The 20,257-nt window shown below is 43.6% G+C and overlaps 1 protein-coding gene across 3 annotated transcripts in view; it reads right to left on the bottom strand.

Moving 5' to 3' along the window:
• Window positions 1-2,034: 2,034 nt before the first annotated feature.
• The window catches only part of RIN3 (Ras and Rab interactor 3), a 55,517-nt gene continuing 37,294 nt past the window's right edge, over window positions 2,035-20,257 (bottom strand). For 2 of the 3 annotated variants that reach the window (XM_042879595.1, XM_042880431.1), the window contains 5 exons: window positions 16,430-17,893; window positions 14,076-14,384; window positions 6,763-6,894; window positions 4,400-4,563; window positions 2,035-3,190 (listed from right to left, as the gene is read on the bottom strand). In XM_042879595.1, coding sequence (XP_042735529.1) covers window positions 2,882-3,190; window positions 4,400-4,563; window positions 6,763-6,894; window positions 14,076-14,384; window positions 16,430-17,893 — 2,378 coding nt within the window. In that variant the 3' untranslated portion in view covers window positions 2,035-2,881. Of the gene's footprint in view, window positions 3,191-4,399; window positions 4,564-6,762; window positions 6,895-14,075; window positions 14,385-16,429; window positions 17,894-19,598; window positions 19,625-20,257 lie in introns of those variants that run through there. The other variant, XM_042881229.1, reaches the window with a different exon arrangement.

Raw genomic sequence — 20,257 nt, 5'->3', positions numbered from 1 at the left:
GTAATTATTTCAGTGAATTATTGACAGATTTCATCACTGGTACTGTGTGGCATTAGGCCAGGTCTGGGTACAAAGTGGCCACTTGGGCTTTGTGGGTTTAGTTGTTTTTTTTTTCTTTTTTCTTGAGAGCTGTTGCTAGGTTCAGCAGGTCTTCTCTCTCACACACTAGGATCCTTTGCCTATGCATAGATGAGTGATCGTTGCACAATATTTCTGTGGAAATAAGTGTTTGAGGAGACCTTGGCCAGATTACACAACTATACTTGGTCAAAGTCTTCTGAAAAGCTTGTCTGCTGACTTCTCATGTGAGGTTCAGAGCATGAGTCACGGTGTGACCGCCTTGACTAACCAGAAGAGGCCACAGATCTCCAGACTGACTGTACCTCTTTAACTGGTTGGTCTGTAGCGTGACAATACCTCATGACAAAGCCAATGAACAAAGCCCTAAGGAGTATTTAAAAGTGATAATTTCATCTGTAACATTTTTTTTTTCTTACTGTTTGAATGTCAGACACCAGTTCAAAGTGCTGAGAGATTCCTGGTACCAGTAGCCAGAGGGAGGACATGCTGACCTGCTCTACGTGATATGCTCAACCAGGCCAGGTGCCCCATGGTTTCTGAGGGAGATCCTCCTCAGCTCTGAGTTCCAGCATGGGGATTTCCATCCAGGCAGCTCACTGCCAGGCACAGTAACTTGCATTAAAGAGATTAATCCCTTGAATTCAGAGGAGAGGGGAGTAGTCCATGGACGTCTTTGTAAATCTACTTCGACTTTATCAGCTGTAATGCCAGATGAAAGTTTTGCAGGTGCAATTTGAGGGCTTTTGTAAAAGCTTGATTCTTCCTCTCCCTCTCTCCTTCCTCTCCCTCTCTCCTTCCTCTCCTGTTCTCTCTGGCAGTTCTGACTTCAGGACTGTTTGTCTTATGGTGGTTTTGCACCAGCAGAGTTTCCTCGTGCTTGGTTGCCCAGCCGTAAAACTTGTGGTGTGCCCTTGCCCCAGGGCCTGCAGCTGATGGCCTCTCCCCAAGGTGTTGTCAGGTGCCTGGGGCTCTTCTTTGCATAACTCTGTTGCTCATTCCTGTCTGCTGCCAAGTCCAGTCTCTCCCCAGAAATATCCAGCAGAAGATCAGTCCTAGCTTAATTCCTTGGGTTCAGCACAGGACCCTGCAGGTATGCAGCCCTGGGGGACGGCAGGAGTGCTGACAGCTGCACATGAGTATAAATGACCGAATAACCAGAAATGTGGAGTCAGTTCCCTGCTGGTGTCATGCCAGCACAAGCTCTGCATGTGATGCCTCAAAACTGAGACTGCTGCTATTCACTGTTCCTCATTCTTCATTGTCATTCCTTCCCAACAACATATGCATGCAGCCCAGGCTGGCAGATGCACAGATGGTCTGGCATTGTAATGCACATTTGGCCATTGCACACGATGGCTCATGCACATAGACATTTCAAGCCACGAAGACTGAGAGCATGACCAGCCACATGCAATGTCATTTTCCATTTGGAGTTCAGACATAGAGCAGGGACCTCAAGCAACTTGGTCCAACATGTCCCAGTTCTGTTTCTGAATGTTAATGAGAGGAAACAACAGCAGCTTTGAGCAAAACCCACAGTAAAACATGACCACCTTTCTAGTCTAGAGTCTAGTCTGCAGCTTTGCTAGGCCTGATCCCATGTTTGTCTCTGCAGTGGAAGCTACACTGGCAGTGGAATCTTGCCTGAAGGAAGGCACCCAGAAGACAAAGATCTGTTTTGCAATTAAGGCTCTGCTGTCATTATCCAATACTGAAAAGTTGCTTGCTAATTTCACAGAATGCATTTTTTCCAATGTTTATTTTATGGAAATTCAGGTTGCAGGGAAATTTAAATTTGCAGTGACTGAATGACTGAAAGTAGAGGTAGAGAGAGAGAAGAATTAGCAAATTCTGTCTCAAATGCCTGAACTGATTGAAGTAACAATCTGGCAGGACATGCAGATATGAAAACACTAGAGAAAATCACAGCTGGGTAAAAAGAGACCAGTATTTTATTCTTGCTCTTTGACTTAAAATTTTAATCTACTTTGCTACATTGGGAAAATTATTAAGTTCTTTACAAATTCTTATTTTAAAACAATTGCACCATATCACACATAGAAATAAATATACAATTAAACAGACACTATCATACAACTATTGTCATTTAAACAGCTGTACATTGATGGTGAACACTTCCAATCTTTAAGAAAAATACATTGATGAAAACGCCTATGTCACCTGGCTTTAGTGACAAATAAATGGCAGAAAATATTTTCTTTGTCAATGTATTGAATCTTCTTGCATGATTGGTGAATATTTGGATTTCAAAGGCAATTTTGTGCTGCAGCAAGACAGAGATGGAGTTCTGCTATAGCTGGCAATCCTGTGCCACTGTATACATCAGCCAGTACTTTTTTAAATCAAACTGAGTTGACAGATGTAGGTGTAAATGTAGTCTTACCTCCTAACAGCACTGAGGTGTGTGCAGACCATTCCAAGGCCTTGAGCACTGAGGTGCACCTGCCATCACTTATGATGGAGTAAATGTCCGCTTTTCCACAAGATCTCTGAGATCATTCTCTGCCTATTTACATTCTGCAATGTTGGCATTGCCAGCGGGAGGTTCTGTGGTTTGATACTTCAAGTTTTCTGAAGGATAATGTTCTCCTGAATGCTCCTTTTTGAACTTCACTGAGAAATGCCTATATTCAGACAGCATCTACAATTAGCACACCTGCCCTGTGGTGAAGGTCAAGCTCCAATGACCTAAGATCCGCAGCTACCAGAGGATCTCACAAAATAAGCTATCCAGCCCTTCCAGGATGACAGCAAACTCAACAAAAGAGTAGCATGACCTTTAGGAAAAGTCAGTCTCTCTGACAATTGGAACTGGTGGATTTTTGTACTCTATTGGTTTATAAATAAAATGGAAATCTTTTTTGTTTTCGCTCTTCAGTAGTGAGGCTTTGATACGGTGAGGGAGGGCCTCTTTGTCCAGCTGCAGCCACTGGCCATCGACATAAACAAAGAGTCTATAGATCTTGGGATGGGAGACTTCAAACTTTTCGGCACACTGCTGGCACAGCTGCTCAGTTGTGGTATCATTCCGTGAGGCAAGTGTCCTTGACTGAGCACCAATCTCCAGGAAGGAAATGGAGATGAAGTCCTGAAGAGAAACATGAGGATAGATCTTGCAGCTAGCACAGTGACTTTAGGACCAAAAGAGGAAAAACCAAGCCCCAAATCTCAATCTAAACAGAACTCCTAAACACTCCCAAATACCCAGCCATTCTTCAATGCTCATGTTTGAGAGAGTGTCCTCCAAACTTCCTTTCATCAGGAAGGAAACAGCTGATGTGCTGAGGAGGCTTATTTACTTGTACCCTGTTTCAGGGATTGAGAACTGTTGGGATGACTTTCCTTCCTCTTGCTGAACCTATGAGGAACAGAATCTAGAAAGCATTTAGCCATGGAGGGCTGTATCTGTGAAGTTCAAAAAATTCCCAGAGATTTCTATCTGAATAGACTCAGGTTTCCCTGAAAAAGTGAGAAAGCTGCAGGCTGTTAAAAGTTTAAATCCTACATATTTGCCAAATATGTGGACTCCAGGCTGCTTTTAAAGAGTATATCTGCAGATCAGTAAGGCAGCCAGTAGGGGGTGCACGGCACATGGAACATGCCAAGAAGTTAAGTTACCTCCACCAGAATGAACTTGAATATTTTCCATCATTCAGAGGGATGGAAAGCAACACTTTCACTGCTGGAAGCTGTGGGAATCTTCTGAAGGAAGCATTGCATTTGCTTGCTGAGCTATTGTACTCAGTAGTTACTATGAGCTACTGCCAGAGAAGCACTCAGAGATGGATGACTGATGGATGGGACACATCAAATATCCATGTGTTCTGAGAACATTAGAGACAGTTTTGACTGCAATATGTAAAGGATAATAAACATCATGCTTCTGTGTGGCTATTTGGACCATGTCTCCCACTCAGAAGTCTTTCTGCTGTCTTCACCTCAGTGTTCACAGTGTTGAGCTTTGCACTGTGAAGTCTCTGAGGTGGCCTTTGCTGCCTCTCTGTGGGTACAAATTTGATTGCAGGCCATGGGGCTGACAGGGCAGTGTGGTCTGTCTCCTGTCTCACCAGTGTTGGAGGATCGTAGCACCCAACCACTGGTGAATGGGGATACCTTCACGGACCCACACACAGTGAGCACCTCACAGCTAACAAGCCTGCATATTATGCACTCTCGTTTTTAATAGTAATTTGAGTTGGTTTTGTCTTAAAATAATTATCATATTTAAAACGAGTAAGTATGGACAGAGCCCATCCATCTGCCAGGCTGTTTCTTTCCCAGTAACACAAGATGGTACCTGCACCGACGAGCGAGAAGCCCGGGCCTTGTTCAGTGTCCTCCGCCGCTCCCAGCGGTGAATGGAGTCCTGCACCTCCACGCTCAGCTGCCGTGTGACAGTGATTTTGTCGTAGTTCTTGATGTGTTCCAGGGCTCCGTAGGTGGTGGTTAAATAATAGGAGCCTGCAAAAAGAAAAGGTCTTGCATGAACATCGCACCCGCAGGGCCGTTCATTTCCATTTCCATCCTGCCTGTGCCCATGCAGAGGCAACTGTCCAACACTTGCATCGCCCATGCCTCACCTCAGGGAGCGTGGGGCTTCTGGTGTGAGTGCAAGAGAAAGGAAACAATGACCACAGTGTTTTCCACCCTGTTCTGCTTCACAGAAATGTCAGCTGTCCAGGCTGATGAGGTGGTAGATGCATTCCCCATAACACAAGGAAGTACTGACAATCCCAGTGTGTTCTGTAGAAAAAGTAGAAGCTTGCATTTCCACCCTGACTTCAGCTACCCTGGCAGAAATGTTTAAAGCCCAGGTCCTCTGTGGGATCAGTGATGTTAAAAGAGGTCTTGGACCTACATGGACAAGTCACCCTGTGCACAAACCCAGATGTCTGGATGAGACAAATGCCTGGATTCTTTAAAGTTACATGGGATAAATCTTAGTAAACCAGAGAAAGAGGGGATGAAGCAGTAAAAGCCTGATGTCAGGCCCAAAAGGAAGAGGCCTCAGGGAGCCGCTGGTGCTCATGTCACCTGTTGGCCCCGTGTTGGACCAGGCCCACCACCTCTGCCTCTCTGCAGCCTCCTGCTGCTTCTCCCCTTACCCTGGCGGAAGGAGAGCTGGGACAAAGTATCCAGTAAGCTGGGTGGCAGTTATTAATATTTTGTAATAACTGCAGCTGCCTCTGGATGGCGCAGGCACACCGCCCAACCAGTAGTCACTGCTCTTAACTAAAACCCATTCAAAAGTAAATTCTTAACGTGGAAGCCAGACCATAGTGATTTTATATATTAGTCTGACAGTTTTCTGCCTTCTGCTTTTCTTTTATTTACTTTCATTTCTCTGCCCACTTTTTATCACTTAACATTGAAAGGCACAAACTGAGCTCAAGCATTTTAGCACTGTGCTTCACGATCTCTGAGCTTTCTTCACTGAGCTATTCTTTCTTTTTCTATCCCTTGCATCTGCATTTACTCTCAACCTCCTTTCTGAAGTGATTACTCAGCCAGTGTTATCTGGAACTTCCCTACCAATTTTTCCCTTCAGCTGCAGTATACATTTCACATAGGCTTTGCATCTTCGACTTGAAAGAACTTCCAGCAAGCTCTGCCTTTGATTTCCTGAGTCCTCAATCCTGCTGATTTCAGTAACCATCTTGGTAGCATGCCCTTTGGAAATGGAGAACCTGTGGGCAGTGCAGTTACCAAAAACAGCTCATTATGTCAGCTAAGTGCTATGCTTATGCCAACATTTTTTCTGCTAACAGTTTTTTTCTTTTCCAGCAGGAACATCAGTCTGTGCAGAAATCCTTCACTAATGCAATTGTATTGCTACTGCTCCTTTTCTCTGCTCCCCTCTGCCCTATGCTGGGTACGTGTTCTTTAGCTACAGATTTAAGTTCCATTTAACATAAATCAAATTAGTCTGCCCTTGTTTGTCCAGGATTCCTTTCTACTCTTCAGTACTTACCAAAACAAATTCTAAAACAAAACTCTTTTTATTGATTTAGTGACTACTTAGTGAAAAATTATCTGTAATTCTAATTAAGAGTGCATAATCCTGTCTGTAGTAACATTTGCTTCCCAGGCTGTACTTGAGAAGCGAAAGGCCCACAGATATTTACTCCTTTAATAGTAAAGCTCTTTATCCACAACCAAAACTGATATTTCTCTCTAAACTTACTTTCCTTTCTCTGCCTCACTGTGGTACTCAGCCAGAGAACACAGTCAAATGAGCCACTCTATTCACATACAAGGTATGAGAATCAAGTATAGCCCAAGGCATACAGTGCAGTGTAAGAACTATTCATTTTTCTCAATGGAATAAATAAAAGTAAAAGAATGGATTGCAGAAGTTTAGTTTTAGGCAAAGACCCTTTGACTTTCCAGCCTTACAGCCACAGAACACTAGATGTCCCTGTTTTGGTTACTAATTCACCAGATCTCATTTTTGCTCGGCCCTTGCTTTTTTAGCTGGTGTCAAAGGTCACTGCACTGAAGTGTTTAATACTCATTTTAAAGCTTCAGATTTGGAAGGCTTGGCCAAAGCTCATCCACAAAATCTAGCCAGAGCCGTGCTGCCCTGTCTTCATAAACATTAAAGTGGGGTAAATAATGATTTACAAAGAGAATATCCAAGGAGCAAATACAGTACTCTACCTTCACCTAGCTGCAGAGCAGGGTCCATGAGCTCCATCATATACTCTACATTCAGAAGGACTTCAGTCAGGTTGCTGCGAGCCAACACATACATGAGCACAGGGAGGAAGTCATCAGCACCATAAGGCTTCCCTGAGCAAAGAGAAACATAGAATGGTCCCAATAAACTCACCAAAAAGGCACATCTCAACACAACAGTAACGGCTTATCAGGCAGCATGTCTTTGACTTTTGCTTAAATTATCTCAAGAGCTAAAGATCAAAAGCACAAGCAAATTAAAAATGATAAGAAAGTAAGTCCTAAAAAACACTGTCTCAGATTCTCAGAGATTCCTTTTTTTTTTTTTTTTAAACTCTTCGGCCCAACATCCCTTTTTTTTTTAACTCTTCAGTCCAACATGTAGAGCAAGTCTAAAAGAATATATACTCCTAACAACATATATTCAAATTTTTCACAAGGCAAATCACTGCACTACGTGTGCTTAACTAAAAGTCTCCCAAGTTAGAAACTAAAAGGAAGTTTCTTTCCAGCCACAGTGTCTAGCTGGGAAAAAAAAATCCCTTCCACAATGACTAGGCTAGTTTTCAGTCTTGGTGTTCAACAAGTGGTACAGAAACAGATCCTCATGGGCTCAAGATTCCCTGTGCTTAAAACAACAAAGTCAAGAAAGTGACCTTATAAGTAATCAGTGAAAGCTCTGGGGACAAAAAAGCGCACAGATTAATCATTATAATTATAAATATTTACTGCTTAAATTAGAACCCAAACAGAAGATTTACTACATAAACTGCAAAGAACAAGACAAATTTCCTTGTTTAAAAGATACTTTCATGCAAAGATGTCACCTACTACAGATGATGACGCTTTCATTTCCTACCAACACGTCACGAATTTATCATGGGCAACATGTAGTACCAAGTTTCTTAACCAGCCTGTTTTCCCAGCAGACAGGGTTGATGATTCTTCTTAACCTAAACCCTACTTTCATTCTGAATGCTTTCCCTCAGACTGTGGGCAGTTTTCCTCATCTGAGGTGCTGGTTTCATCAATTTGGAACTTACTACGTGCATCTCATTTGAGAAGTGCTTGCCTTATTTCAAAGAATAAGAACTATCATTGGTGTAGCTGCAGTGAAGTTATGCCCTGACCATTTTTAGCCCCTAGTCCACATGCCCTTCCATGGTGGGGAATGAATTCCCGTTTCTCATATTTCCCACTGACTTATTTCAAATCTTTGCCATGAGTCAGCTTTCCTTTTTTGTCATTCACAGCTGATACAGATTCTCTACTGGCAAAGAAAGATGTTCTTTTGAAGCCTCAAATAAACATGAGCTTAACCTCTGATAAAAACAAAACAAAACAAAAACCAGCAGCGTGGCTTTAAAATAAACACAGTAATATATGTAGTGAACAGAAAGTTGATCCAGTTAAAATAAAGTGTTGGAGGATGAGAGATTCTCAGATCTGTAATTCAATCCATATCTAACAGAGACTGCACACGCCACAGCACAATTTATTTAATGAAAGCTGGATTAACTCTTAGTTCTGTTTGCTCTATTATGGCTATCTTCAGTTAAACAACACGGCCCCAAGTCTTCACCTTAACTATAAAAGATCCCTATTATTTCATTAACATCTAGAGGGACATTTTATTTCTCTGCTGTTGTTTCAGCTTGTATATCTGATAGCCTCAGCTCAGTGAAGGCTCCAATTGGCTACTGTCACACACTGACAAAACAGTACAGCTATTTAGTATTGTGTAGCAAAACACTCAAATGGGACATGAAAGCATACTAAAAAACTGCACTGAGAAAAGCCCTATTTTCCTTTTGAGCTAAGTCAAACGCCAACAGATAATTCTGTATAGACAAAGTGTAAAGAAAGATGAAATACCAAAGAACATGCATGGCTCTTTTTCTTCAAAGCCTTTTTCTTAGTGATGTAGCAGTTACTGATGAGTGGTGTGATCTTGTACTCCTGATTTCCTGAAAGCCAGGAGTGGGTTTCAATGCAGTGCCCACAGCAGAATGTTATCTTCCCTAGAATTTCATCTCCATGACCAACCCACGTTGTGCCTACTGCATCCAAAGAAGTTGCTGGTTCACAACGTGAACTCCTATCTATTAGGAGAAACAAACAAAAAAACCTGCTACCATGTTGTTTTTGTTAGTTTGATTGTCTTTAAAGTCAGTGAGAGAGATCAACAAACATCCAATGGACTGCTTGTCCGTTGCTGAGTGGAAACAGCAATTTGGAATCTACCAACTTGCCATCCCCAGTGATTGACTTTTACTGTCAGCAGAAATGAAAGCTAGAGAACACTTTTCAAGAATGTCTACAGAATCTCCCTATTTCTCTTTTGTTGGCTGAGAAAGGGTTTTATTTATAAGCAAGCACCAAGTCCATTATTTTCCACTGCGTTCTCACTTAAGGGTGTCCGAATGCAGTAATAGAAAGAATACTGTTTCTTCGTATGTTGTATGCTCATAACTGCGTAAATTACTAGACATTGTTTTAATTCACTTCTGTTTGTATGAAGCCTGATTCTTAAATATATTTGTCAGTAGCTAAAGCTGACATCAGCAGAAGCGGGGTCGCAGAGCTGCCATCCAGGACCTGATTCTGAATCTGTGTGTTGCCACAAACTTCTGGTGTTTCCATGGGCACTGGCTGTAGCTTGAACATGTTCAGTAGGCAGACTCAGGACAACCTGGAGATGCCCTGTATCTCAGCCCCTTCATGGGGGTACAGGTTCTGTCAGCAGCTCAAATATGACCAGAAGCAGGAGGCACAAAGATACATGAAACAACACTCATGAAGCAAGACACCCAAGCAGTGGTTGCTGTTCAGTGTCCTGCAGCCCACCTGTCCCCAGCACCAAGACAGCACTGTGGTGGCACTGCTGGCCCTAACCACTGCTCACCCTGTGGCTGCAGCAGGGCTGCTCTCTGCATGGCTCCACTTCCAGTCTGACTCAGAATCAGGCCTGCAGTTTTGCATGCCCAGTTCAGTCTGTGGTCTCACAGAGCAGTAAGTTTGCAGGTGGCAGAGTTAAATCTAGCTCTGACCCTGCCACTGGTCTCAGTAGCATTGGGACTGAGCTTGTTTGTTCAAGGTGGTGTTGTCCTACTCCAGATGGGACTTGATTGGGTTTTTTTCCCCATCTTTTCTGCAGGATCAGGGAACATTTATTTCATTAATATCTATAAGAAGCTTAAAATAAGCCTTCTCTTCTGCCACAAGCCCATCCTATTATGTTTATATCAAAGCAAATACCACTTCAGGTCCTGGCTGGGATGCAGTGCTTGAATGGAATGGATATTAATTAAATACCCAATTTAAGGCAACTGGAATTTTGCCCAAGCCTCCATAAACAAATTGCAGCCTGTTTTAGCACATTCATGTATTTCTTCTCCCTCTGTGGTTATTCTGACAACCAGCACACAGTGATGATGCTCCTCATCTTGTTCTACTAGTTTACAAGCACTGGAATGATATCTAGCAGCAGCTGTTCAAGACATATGAATTTTAGTCTCCATTTATAGCTGAGAAACCTGAGGCACAGAAATGCTAACTGGGATTTCTTCAATATCATAAAAAAAAGTGACCATCCTTCTACTCACTAGCATTTTGATGTCTCTTGTCCATCATATACTAATTCAGCAAGGCTTGATTTACAGTCCAGTTAATTAGGAATCTCTTCATAAAGTAGCCTCCCCACTTTTCAAGCTTCCAACTCATGTTTAGAGCATTCCCGTGTTTGGTCTTCTCTGCTCACACGCTGACCAAACTTGGATTGTTTGTCTCACCCAGTATTTCTTCATAAACTGATGTCTTGTCTGTTTTTGTTTTTCCATCAATTCTCTTCTGCAGAGCAGCAGCTCCCAGGTATCACAGGGCGAGGAGCTCCAGTTACACTGCTGCCAATACCCACTGCATATATTGCATCTAATTATGACTCCACAAGTGTCACTTGCGTGTTTGATACAGCAAAAAGTAGAGATTTCTACCATACAAAACACCTGTGACATTTTGCCTGAGAAAAGTTATTTCTGAAAGATAAACAAGAAGCACTTTTTCTGCAAATGATTATAGTGCTTCTTTATAGATGACATATGCACCCAGCTCTGCCTGTGGTTACTAGACTATGTCTTTGAGATGTTGGAGCAGTCAGGATGTCGAAAGCTTACAGCACCTCTGAGTCCCACCTCTTAATTCTTTTTGCACACACAGCAAGAAAAGTTAGCCAATCTGCAAACGGATTCCAAACTCTCTTTCTATTATTTTAAAGTATGTTATTCTACCTAATTACTCCTAGTAATTTTAGCAGGAAGGTTACATATCCTTAAGTTGCAGTTGCATTTTGAAAACATATGCTGCTATTATTTATAATTTCCCAGAACTTGGAAAAGCTTTGTGAGACACTGCAGTACTATCATAATTGTCCCTTCTGGGAGGATTCATTAATAATACCATTGCCTACACTATACACATGAACACTACCCCTAAACTCCTATTATAGCCAGTTCTGAACTAATCAATATCATCAGAGAAGCTGTGAATCATCTCACCCTAAAGCAGACTCCTACCTTTCACCAGATGAATCAACTGAACTCCACTTCCTAAGACTCTGTGGTTTATAACGAGAAGCTGTATGTGATACCCATCTGTGCCACCTACAGCCAGATATAGCTGGAGATGAGTCCTGCTCTAACATACATCTAAATCTTGTGGTTGTACTCAGAGGTCTGTTAGAAGAAAGGTGACTGACAATGACCATGAACCTGCCTTCTCGATTCCTGGTGATGAATCAGATCCACAAGTAGATTGCTTTCAACTTGAAGGAGAAATGCGGCATTGTGCCAGCTGAGAATTTGACCCATTCAGCTCATAGTCTATGTATCTAACATAAATTATCACAGCCACTTTACCAGACATATTTTGTTATGTGATCTAAATTGCATTCTTCTATTATAACTCTGACAACCAAGCCAGCAAACTCCTCTTTTCTCAAAACTGTGGGATCAACATGGAGCCAATCAAGGCTGACTTCAAAGTTTCACAACTCTTGCAATGGTACAAAGATGGGCACTGCCATAGGTACACATAGTTCTGACTATCCTCAGCTTTAAAGAAAACTTGGTACCAATTGGATACCCCTGAACCTCAACTAATGTAGACGGATCCCAGTATGTTAAAAATCTTGTGTCTGGAAAAAAAAAAAAAGCATTTGATTAGATTGTATTTGTGCTTTTTTTTTTTTTTAGATATGAAGCCATATTTTCAGGTCATCTTGTTTTGCAGTCAGCCTAAAGTGGATAAAGACCTGACCTGAACTTTCCACTTGCAAATTAAACAAGACAACATATGTACTTACAGCATTATTGAACAGATTATTTTTCTGACAGAGATTCTGCAGCAGAGGGAAAGGTTAGTTTTGTGTTCTGCATGTGCTGACCTTGGAAGAGGAGAGACCTCACCAATTCAACAGTGAGTAAAAGGGGCTAAAAGAAGAACAGACAATTGCACAGGAAACAGAGTGTGGCCTCTACTCTTCCGGTGCAAAGAGCAATACACTGTCCTGGGGCTGCTGAAAGCAAAAGGTGCTCTGTGCTGCTGCTTCTGAAGCAGTCAGAGGAAAGAACTATACGCTGAAATCTGGCCTGAGCAGCCCACAGCACACTCTTCTGCACAGCAACAACTGGGAATCTTTCATCAGAAAAAATATTTCAGTTTGCTTTGTCCAGTATTTGTCTTTGCCAGGTGGAAAACTGAAGTAATGCTTGTGATCTAGGGTGTTTCACATGATTTACTTCTAACTGTGTCTGCAGGATTTCTCACTGTATTTGTCTCTGAGTGCTGTGTCTGCTATGACTTAGACCATTGCATTCCTCCTCTTCTGGATGCTAAATTCACAGGAGTACATATCCCCAATGCCAGGCCAGTTTCCTTCTGACTGCATGCTGATGTGCAATAATGGTCATATATGTTGGGTAGGGAATTGGCCGCACAGGGGAGAATTTGGCTTCCGAATCGCATCCTACTCACAGCAGTATTTGACATAAGAAAACAGCTGAGATGGCCAAAATGAAGCGCTTTGGGTAGAACAGCAAATCACAATGAAATAACCTGATTTCTTGAATGCCAAACGTTTTGAAATTTTAGGGTTTTTAATGGCTCCACTGGCCCATAATTTCTTCCGCATAAGGTGTCACAACAGTATTTCCTGCAACAGGGAAATTCCAACTCTGAGCTAGCTGAGGTATGACAAAATATACCAACAGCATCAGAAGGATACCCTTAACCCACTGGGTAGGTTTTAATGTGGCATTTGAATCTTAGAACTCCACCAGATATTCTTTCAAAACTTAAAGTAACACAGCTGTTTTAATAGAGTTACTGCAAATTCCCCTATGGGTGTCCACATCTTCTCATAGGATGGGAAGACAGTCAGAGATCCTGTCCACTCTGCAGCATAGGCTCAGCCCTGCTGTGGCTTCCTGCTCTGCTGTTCACGTGTCTAGATGGGTTGTTGAATTCTGCTGCATACTGTTCAAGTGAGGACACTGAGATGAGGCTCAAAAGAGACACAGCTCCTGTGTGAATGCCTCATGGCTGTTGGCAGTGGGAAATAAAGCAGAGCAGTTACAAATATTTTTGGAGACTCAACTTCTTGAACAACTGCAGATCATTACAAATGAGCTCATGGCTAGTCTCCAAGTTGTGCACAGCTTGTAATCCACTCCCCAGTATGTGAAGAAAGTTCCTAAATTGACAAAGCAAGCTAATAGAGGATGGTGTTTACTGGTCTATCTGCAAAAATGCATCCTGTCTGCAGGATAAGGGCTTAACATGTGCATTTAGCGGTTGGCCTCAAGTCTAAGTAAGGCTTCCTCACACCAGAAAAGCTTAGCAGTGGCTCATGAAATTTACTGGAGCATCAGGAATTTGTAACATACAGCACAACTATTCTGCTTCTCCTCCACAATTTAGGCAAAACTTTGTCAGAGCCAAATCAAGAGACATTTCTCAAAGACCCATTCCTAGAGTTTGCCATTAAACTGCTACGAGCTGAGACTTTGGAGTTATGGAGCTTGAAGTTAACCAAGAAACATATTGTACCTGTTATTATTGCTGAAAATTTCACAGAACCTAATCAGCCCAATCTGAACACAGCTTATGGAGAGCTGTTAGCAAACACACTGACCATTACTGCTACCTCCACTCTATTACCACACTGTAACATAAACCCTGCTCCTGTGATACCTGGGGAAAGACCAGTGAGGAGTATCATCACGGTAGGAGTGCTGTACCTGGGTTTCCCTGAGACATGGAGTCATAGATGAGTTTGCAGGACTTCAGTAAGATGCCAATCTTCTTTTCTGGGGAGTAGGCCTTGTGCATGGTTGAGAACTTGTGAAGGATCTTGTCCAGCACAACAGTTTCAGGTACACTGGTCGTTACACCTAGGTCAGTGGTAGTTGTGTTTTGTATCACAAGCTGGTTCTCTTTTAGCTGCTGTAAAGATCCATCTTTGTTGTGGATTTCTTTTAAGTAAGAATTGATGGCTTCTTTTAAAGGTTTCAGGACACATTTGTACAAAGCTGTCTCAGCAATCACATCTGCATGGAGAAGGGAGAACACAAAAATCCATTGTAAATAATCAACACTGGAGTAGAGGTGCCAGTAAGACTCCTAAAAAAACGTGGTTATTCATGTACTGTTGTATAGCTTTGAGCAGGAAACAGAACTTACATTTCAGAAAGTAAACATTTTATTACCAGTACTCACCAGAAGTCCTGGAAAGGCTCAAGGCCAGCATGAAAGACACCAACATTTGCTCAGAAGTCTCACCCTTCCTGCTCAAGTTACTCTAATTTACTGATATTTAAGTCAAATCTTATGCCACCTGTAGAAGAGGAAGTTGTGTGGGCTGAATGTTTGCTTAATATTCAGCAGGAGAGAAAAGGAAGCAGGAGAGACTGTGAGAAAGTGCCTTTTGTCTGTTGTCCAGACCCCAGAAACCAGTGGTAGGGCCAGCAGGAGTGCAAGGATCATTTGTAACCCCTGCACTGTGGCAAACAGGTCACTGCCAAATAAGTCCATCTGCTCAGCCAGGGAGGAATGAAGCAGAAGGCATACAAAGTGTAACTATTTTAAGGATTCCAGTAAATCAGCCTGAGGCAGGAGAGATTTGAATGGTAAGTCTTGTGTGGTGGCGATCCCTGTCCTCTTCAGGAGCAGACAGACACCTCCTAGGCTGGCAGAGCTGCACTGTCCTGATAAGGAACTGCAGATGAGCAGTGCAGGATCTAACGAAGCATGTCTGTGTGAAGGTGAGGTAATCCTTGCACTCACACAGCTCTGCCAAGCAGAGAAAGGACACTTGTTTCTGGTTCCTTTCCACCTTCCCTAAACAAGATTAATGACAGACTTCCCTGTGCTGAAAATCCCTCTGTCTCCAAGAAAGGTGTTACTAGGGTAAATATTGTAGGTCTTATATGAAGTGCGTGAGAAGTGAAACAGCAGCTCCTCTCTCTGAGGTATGTCAGAGGCTGGCACAGGTTCACTCTGCCGGAGAGGCTGCAGGGCCACCTGAAGCCTTTGCTGGGTGAAAAGGAAGCCAGCAGGGGTTGCTGAGACCAGCAGCTGATCACCTCTGGATCCCAACATGTAATGGAGCGGCAGGTATCTTGGGCACCCAGGTCTACAAGATGTGGTGGTTGGCCATGTTCTGAGCTGGGGGTCTTCCAGCTCCCATTTTTCTCTGGGCCAGTTTACGAAGCTCATAAATAGCTTGGCATTGGTTCTCAGGTTCTCAGTAAACAGTTTTAAGACAAAAGAGTGTGAGAGTACGTGTATAAATGCTTTTTCTGGCTGTACTGGAGGATCGAGATCCTGCAGCCCTAGTGTGTTCCCACATGGACATATGTTAAACTTAGGCCAGTTCATACTTTTAAGCAAGGAGGGAAGTGGCACATAATTCCTCACAGCACATTGAAGAAACACCCTCAAGTGGCTGAAAGGATTATTTTTTCCTCCCCAAAGGCAATTAATTTATTTAGCATAGAGACATGAATGCTGCATTTTTGGGGCCAGCAGAGGTCTTGGAACAGGCAGCTCTTCCCTGCCTCAAGGCTGAGTTGTGCAGTCCTGGATCAAGTGATTCCTCTAGCCTGCCACTCCAAATGGTTGCAGTCTGTCCCTCCTTGTGGGATAGCAACCAGCCCTCTATCTGTACACCATGAGCAAGGAGCTCTCCATCCTCATCACAGAGCCTGGGGAAGGGGGCCAGGGGAATGGGACAGTGCAAGGGCTTGTCATGCAGAGCACAGCTTTTGGTGCATGTGTCCATACCTATATATACGTATGCATATTTTTACACATGTATATGCGCATCCACATACATATATATGTCTCACATACACAAACACGTATCTCTTCTACTTAAACTCATTCTCTCAAAAAATTCAGAATAGAATTTTCCCCCCTGTTGGACTCCTAGTTTTTAGAGCTGCTTCTCCAAATGCTGGAACAGCAGAGCAGACTTTAATTCAACCCCTCAGATTTATAATTTCTGTAAAGCAGAACCTGTGTCCATATTATCTCATTTCCCTCCTTACCTTCCCAAATCCTGCCCAAGAACTAGCAAAGTACAAATACATACCTAATTGCTCGTCAGTGTAGGCAGCTGGATCTATCAGAGATTTCAGCTCGGTGCTCTGCACTAGGTAACTCTTCAGCTGCGTCATCATCATTCGGATTTCTTGTAACATCTCTGTGCTGGAGCTCTGCTTTGCCATCATCTCCAGACTGTACACTCTGTAGTCTTGCACCAGGTTGCCAAAGTATGAGTCCTTATCCTGTGCCAGCTCCACTATCTTTTTCTGCAGCTTTCTATCATTAGACAAAAAGACTGTGAAGACGTTGGACAGGCTGACAAAAGACAGCCTGTTCTTGGCCTTGCCCAAGATCATGGAGCGTGTCTTTTTAGTAGACAAAGTACCCAGCATCTCCAGGTCATCCTCAGTGCTGCTGGTGGAGTAGGAGTCTGGTTCAGATGCTGATGTCTGGGCTGCAGCACTGCCTCCCAGGCCTTCCAGGGACAAGTGTGAGCCCTTCAGTTCAGCTGAGTTCACAGACTTGTGGCCATATCCCTGTTCGGTCTCAGCATTGGTGCCAGTGGCAGCGCCTGCTGCTGATGCTGAGCTGCCCGTGCCCTGAGCTTGAGCTGTGGCTGCAGGCTGCTCCACCACTGTTATGTGATTTGACTGGCAGGAGCTGAGGACCCGCGGTGCCTGGGAAAGCCTCTTCCTTCTGGGTGGTGGGATAGGAGGCAACTTTCCTTTCTCAGTGGCATCACTTTGTACCTCAGGCATGGACTGCTTCTCTGCAGGTTCGGGCTTTGCCTCCTGAAACTGCGACACAGCCTGCTCAGGAACCTCTCCAGGCATTTCTGCAGCCTTCCTGCACGACAGCCTTTTACCTTCGCTCTGTGTATCCAGCTCTTGTTTTTCTTCAGCCTGTTCCCCTTTTGGTGTTTCACAACTTGCAGGCTTACCCGTGCAGTTCTCCTCTGCAGCCCTCTCAGATGGCCGCCTCCGCGGGGGCACAGCAGGCTGGGGGCCCTTCTTGAGGCTGCCGGCTGATGGCTCCTTGTCAGAGCAGCTTTGCTTCCCTTCCTCACCATCACCGCCCACGGTTTTCATTTCCTTGATGCTCTTGCCCAGTGGCTGAAGAAGCTGTGCTTCTTCACAGGCTGTCATGGGTTCCCGTGGGAGCTTCAGGGTAGACTTCTTCTGCCCGTGAGAGTGTGGAGGGGGCGGTGGGGGGCGGCGGGGTGATGTGGTGGTGGCAGCGGGCAGGCTGGAGCACACAGCATGGCCCTTGGGAGGAGGTGAGTCTGGAGGAAAAGGATTACTGCACTCTTCTATAAAAATAGGATTCACGAACCACAGCCTGTCATTTCCTATTGACAGCTCAATTTCACATGAGCAGTGGTTTGCGCTACTTGCGACACACTGCGTAGATCTCAAACCGTCTGCCTGGGCCGTGCTGAGGGCAGAGTCTGCTGCAGGGTGGGATAACGCCTCTGTGCTCATTCTGTGGTTTAAAGAGGAATCCCAAAAGTCTGACAAAAATCAAAAAAAGAGAGGGAAGGAAAAGAAGAATGAAAAAAAACTCCTGTAGAAAATTTTAACTGCTAACTGTAGGTGGAAGTCCTACCTTTGTTAAAAGAAATAGTACACTTCTTTCACATCTCTGCACAAAACAGTGTGAAAAAAGGGCTGATACTTTGCACATGTGAGATACTTCAAACCAGGGGATGATATCAGAATGGTCACCACAGGAATTATTCTTGGCAATTTTTGGACACTCTTCTAGTGAGAGCTATTCATGCTGTCCTAAGTGAGCAGAAAGGCACAGCAGTAAATATGCCTATTTGAGCAAAAGAGTCTATGGTTTGCTTAGTGATCACTGCCCAAATTGCAGAGACAGTGGGTGAAGACTGCAGGAAGGTGCAGCTTCCCTCTTGTGGGCTGCAGGAAGCTGTGGGGCTGGGACCTGCAGCCTGGATCCAACATCTGCTGGAAGCACCAGGAGCATCAGCTGAAGTTCCACAGTATGCTCACATAGCAGATCCTGGTCTGCATAGAGCTCTGATCCCACTTTACTCTACAACCAGACCAGAAATATATGACTTTGCTATATCATTTAATATTACTTTGACTGATAACATTATCTTGAACTTCTGCAACTCAGATAATCATTGTCCATAGCCATGCCCGGTCCCTGTTTTGCACCTTGCCTCAAGATCGCCCACCTGCAGGTATAAGAGAGGAAAGATGTGCAAAAGACTGCATATGTATGAGGGTTTATACTGAAGGACTACAGAACAGTATGTTGGTACCATCAGCTGTGACTGGGAAAGGAGGATGATTCAGATGCCAGATGTCATTTCCATACATTACAAACCTCTTATTAGAATTTGTTTTTCAATAAATTGTTTTAAAACATTTTGAAGTGTTTTTATGCCTTCTGAACAGTTCCAGTACATATTTAAGCTTTTTCCCTTCCTCCAGAGCTGTGTTTTCAAGCCTTTCTGGTCCGATTGCATATAATCATTCCTTGAGCTGCTAATTCAGGATCCTTTTCTGGAAACAGTGTTTGCAGTTTCCTGCAAACTGTGTTTTCTGACCAACTAAAAGGGGAAAACTTCTAAGGGTATTCCCTGGATGAGAACATGGGGAAAATGTGAAATCCTGGAAACACAGAGATGCAGATAACTAGAGTACTCCGGCATGCCTGGTGTCAAGCTTGCAGCTTTGTAAGAGTTAGATACTAGCTCTTCCCTTCCATTTTTATCCAGCTGAAATTGTTGAGTTATCCTTTCTCAGCCTAGGCTGGTATCCATGGTTAATTCAAATTTAAGAACACCATGTCTCCTCTGGGAGGTTGAGTTTTTCATTCTCTCTCACCGTGAGAGGGAGGAGAGAAAAGAAACTTAAAATGAAATGTTACCAGGAACAGCAGCTCTTGGGAACAGACATACAGATGCAACACCAGCATGCTGCCAAGCCCCTCACATCCGAGACTGTCTGGGTCAAGATTTCCTTTAAATGCCCTAAATCCTCTGTGTATCAGCAAATACCGGGCAGTGGAAGTCAGTATATAATGCTGCAGAATCTCCTGGGCTGAGGAAATGGTGAGTAAGCCAATCCACAAAAGGGAAGTTGGTTACTTTTCTCAGTAGAGGCCAAGGATAAAATGCTGTGAAGCGAATGTGATGCTCCACTCAGCCTGAGAGGATCCAAATGAGGCCGTGGTGGGCTTACCAAGGGTTACACAGCTGCTTCACAGAGGTGCTCCCTAGCTAGGCCACGCTGTAGGCATTCTGATACTTCTGTTGCTGTCCTGGTTCTTCCTTTAGCTTACACTCAGGAGGGCCGATTAAGAAGTTATTTGAAGACTTTGAAGAATTTGGCACTTCTATGAAGATGCTTTGTGTGCACTGCAATCATGCTAATTCTTCTGGTAAAACACTTTCTGTACCAGAAAAGTCAAGGCTGGAGGACCTGCAGTATATCCTCTTTGACAATATATGTTGCAACCAGATCCTCTGTGGAACAATCCAGCTTGCAGGTAAACATCTTATTTTCACTTCTCAACCTCCCGCTGTCCCCCCATCAATTTGAAATAAATAAAAATCACCATATTAAAATTTCAAGCAATGCTGAGTTCCCTTTGGGAGAGTCACACTGGGAAACATGCACTGTTTCATTGTATGACATTTTGTTCCAGCGAACAGCACCATTCTTTACTCCATCCTCTGGCCTCACCGAGGCATGACATCCCAAAAAACTACCATCGTTTCCCAGAAAATCCCTACATAACATTTTTTCTCACTTGTCAGAAACTTCTCTGGCATGCACTGCCCTATGGCTGACAAACCTGCAGCCATCGCCACTTTTCTGACCACCAGTGTACAGGACAG

The sequence above is a fragment of the Lagopus leucura genome, unplaced genomic scaffold, assembly GCF_019238085.1.
Source record: "Lagopus leucura isolate 7727_CA_CO unplaced genomic scaffold, USGS_WTPT01 Super-Scaffold_1, whole genome shotgun sequence".
Taxonomy (NCBI): Eukaryota; Metazoa; Chordata; class Aves; order Galliformes; family Phasianidae; genus Lagopus; species Lagopus leucura.
This window is presented reverse-complemented; position numbering and strand designations above follow the sequence as displayed.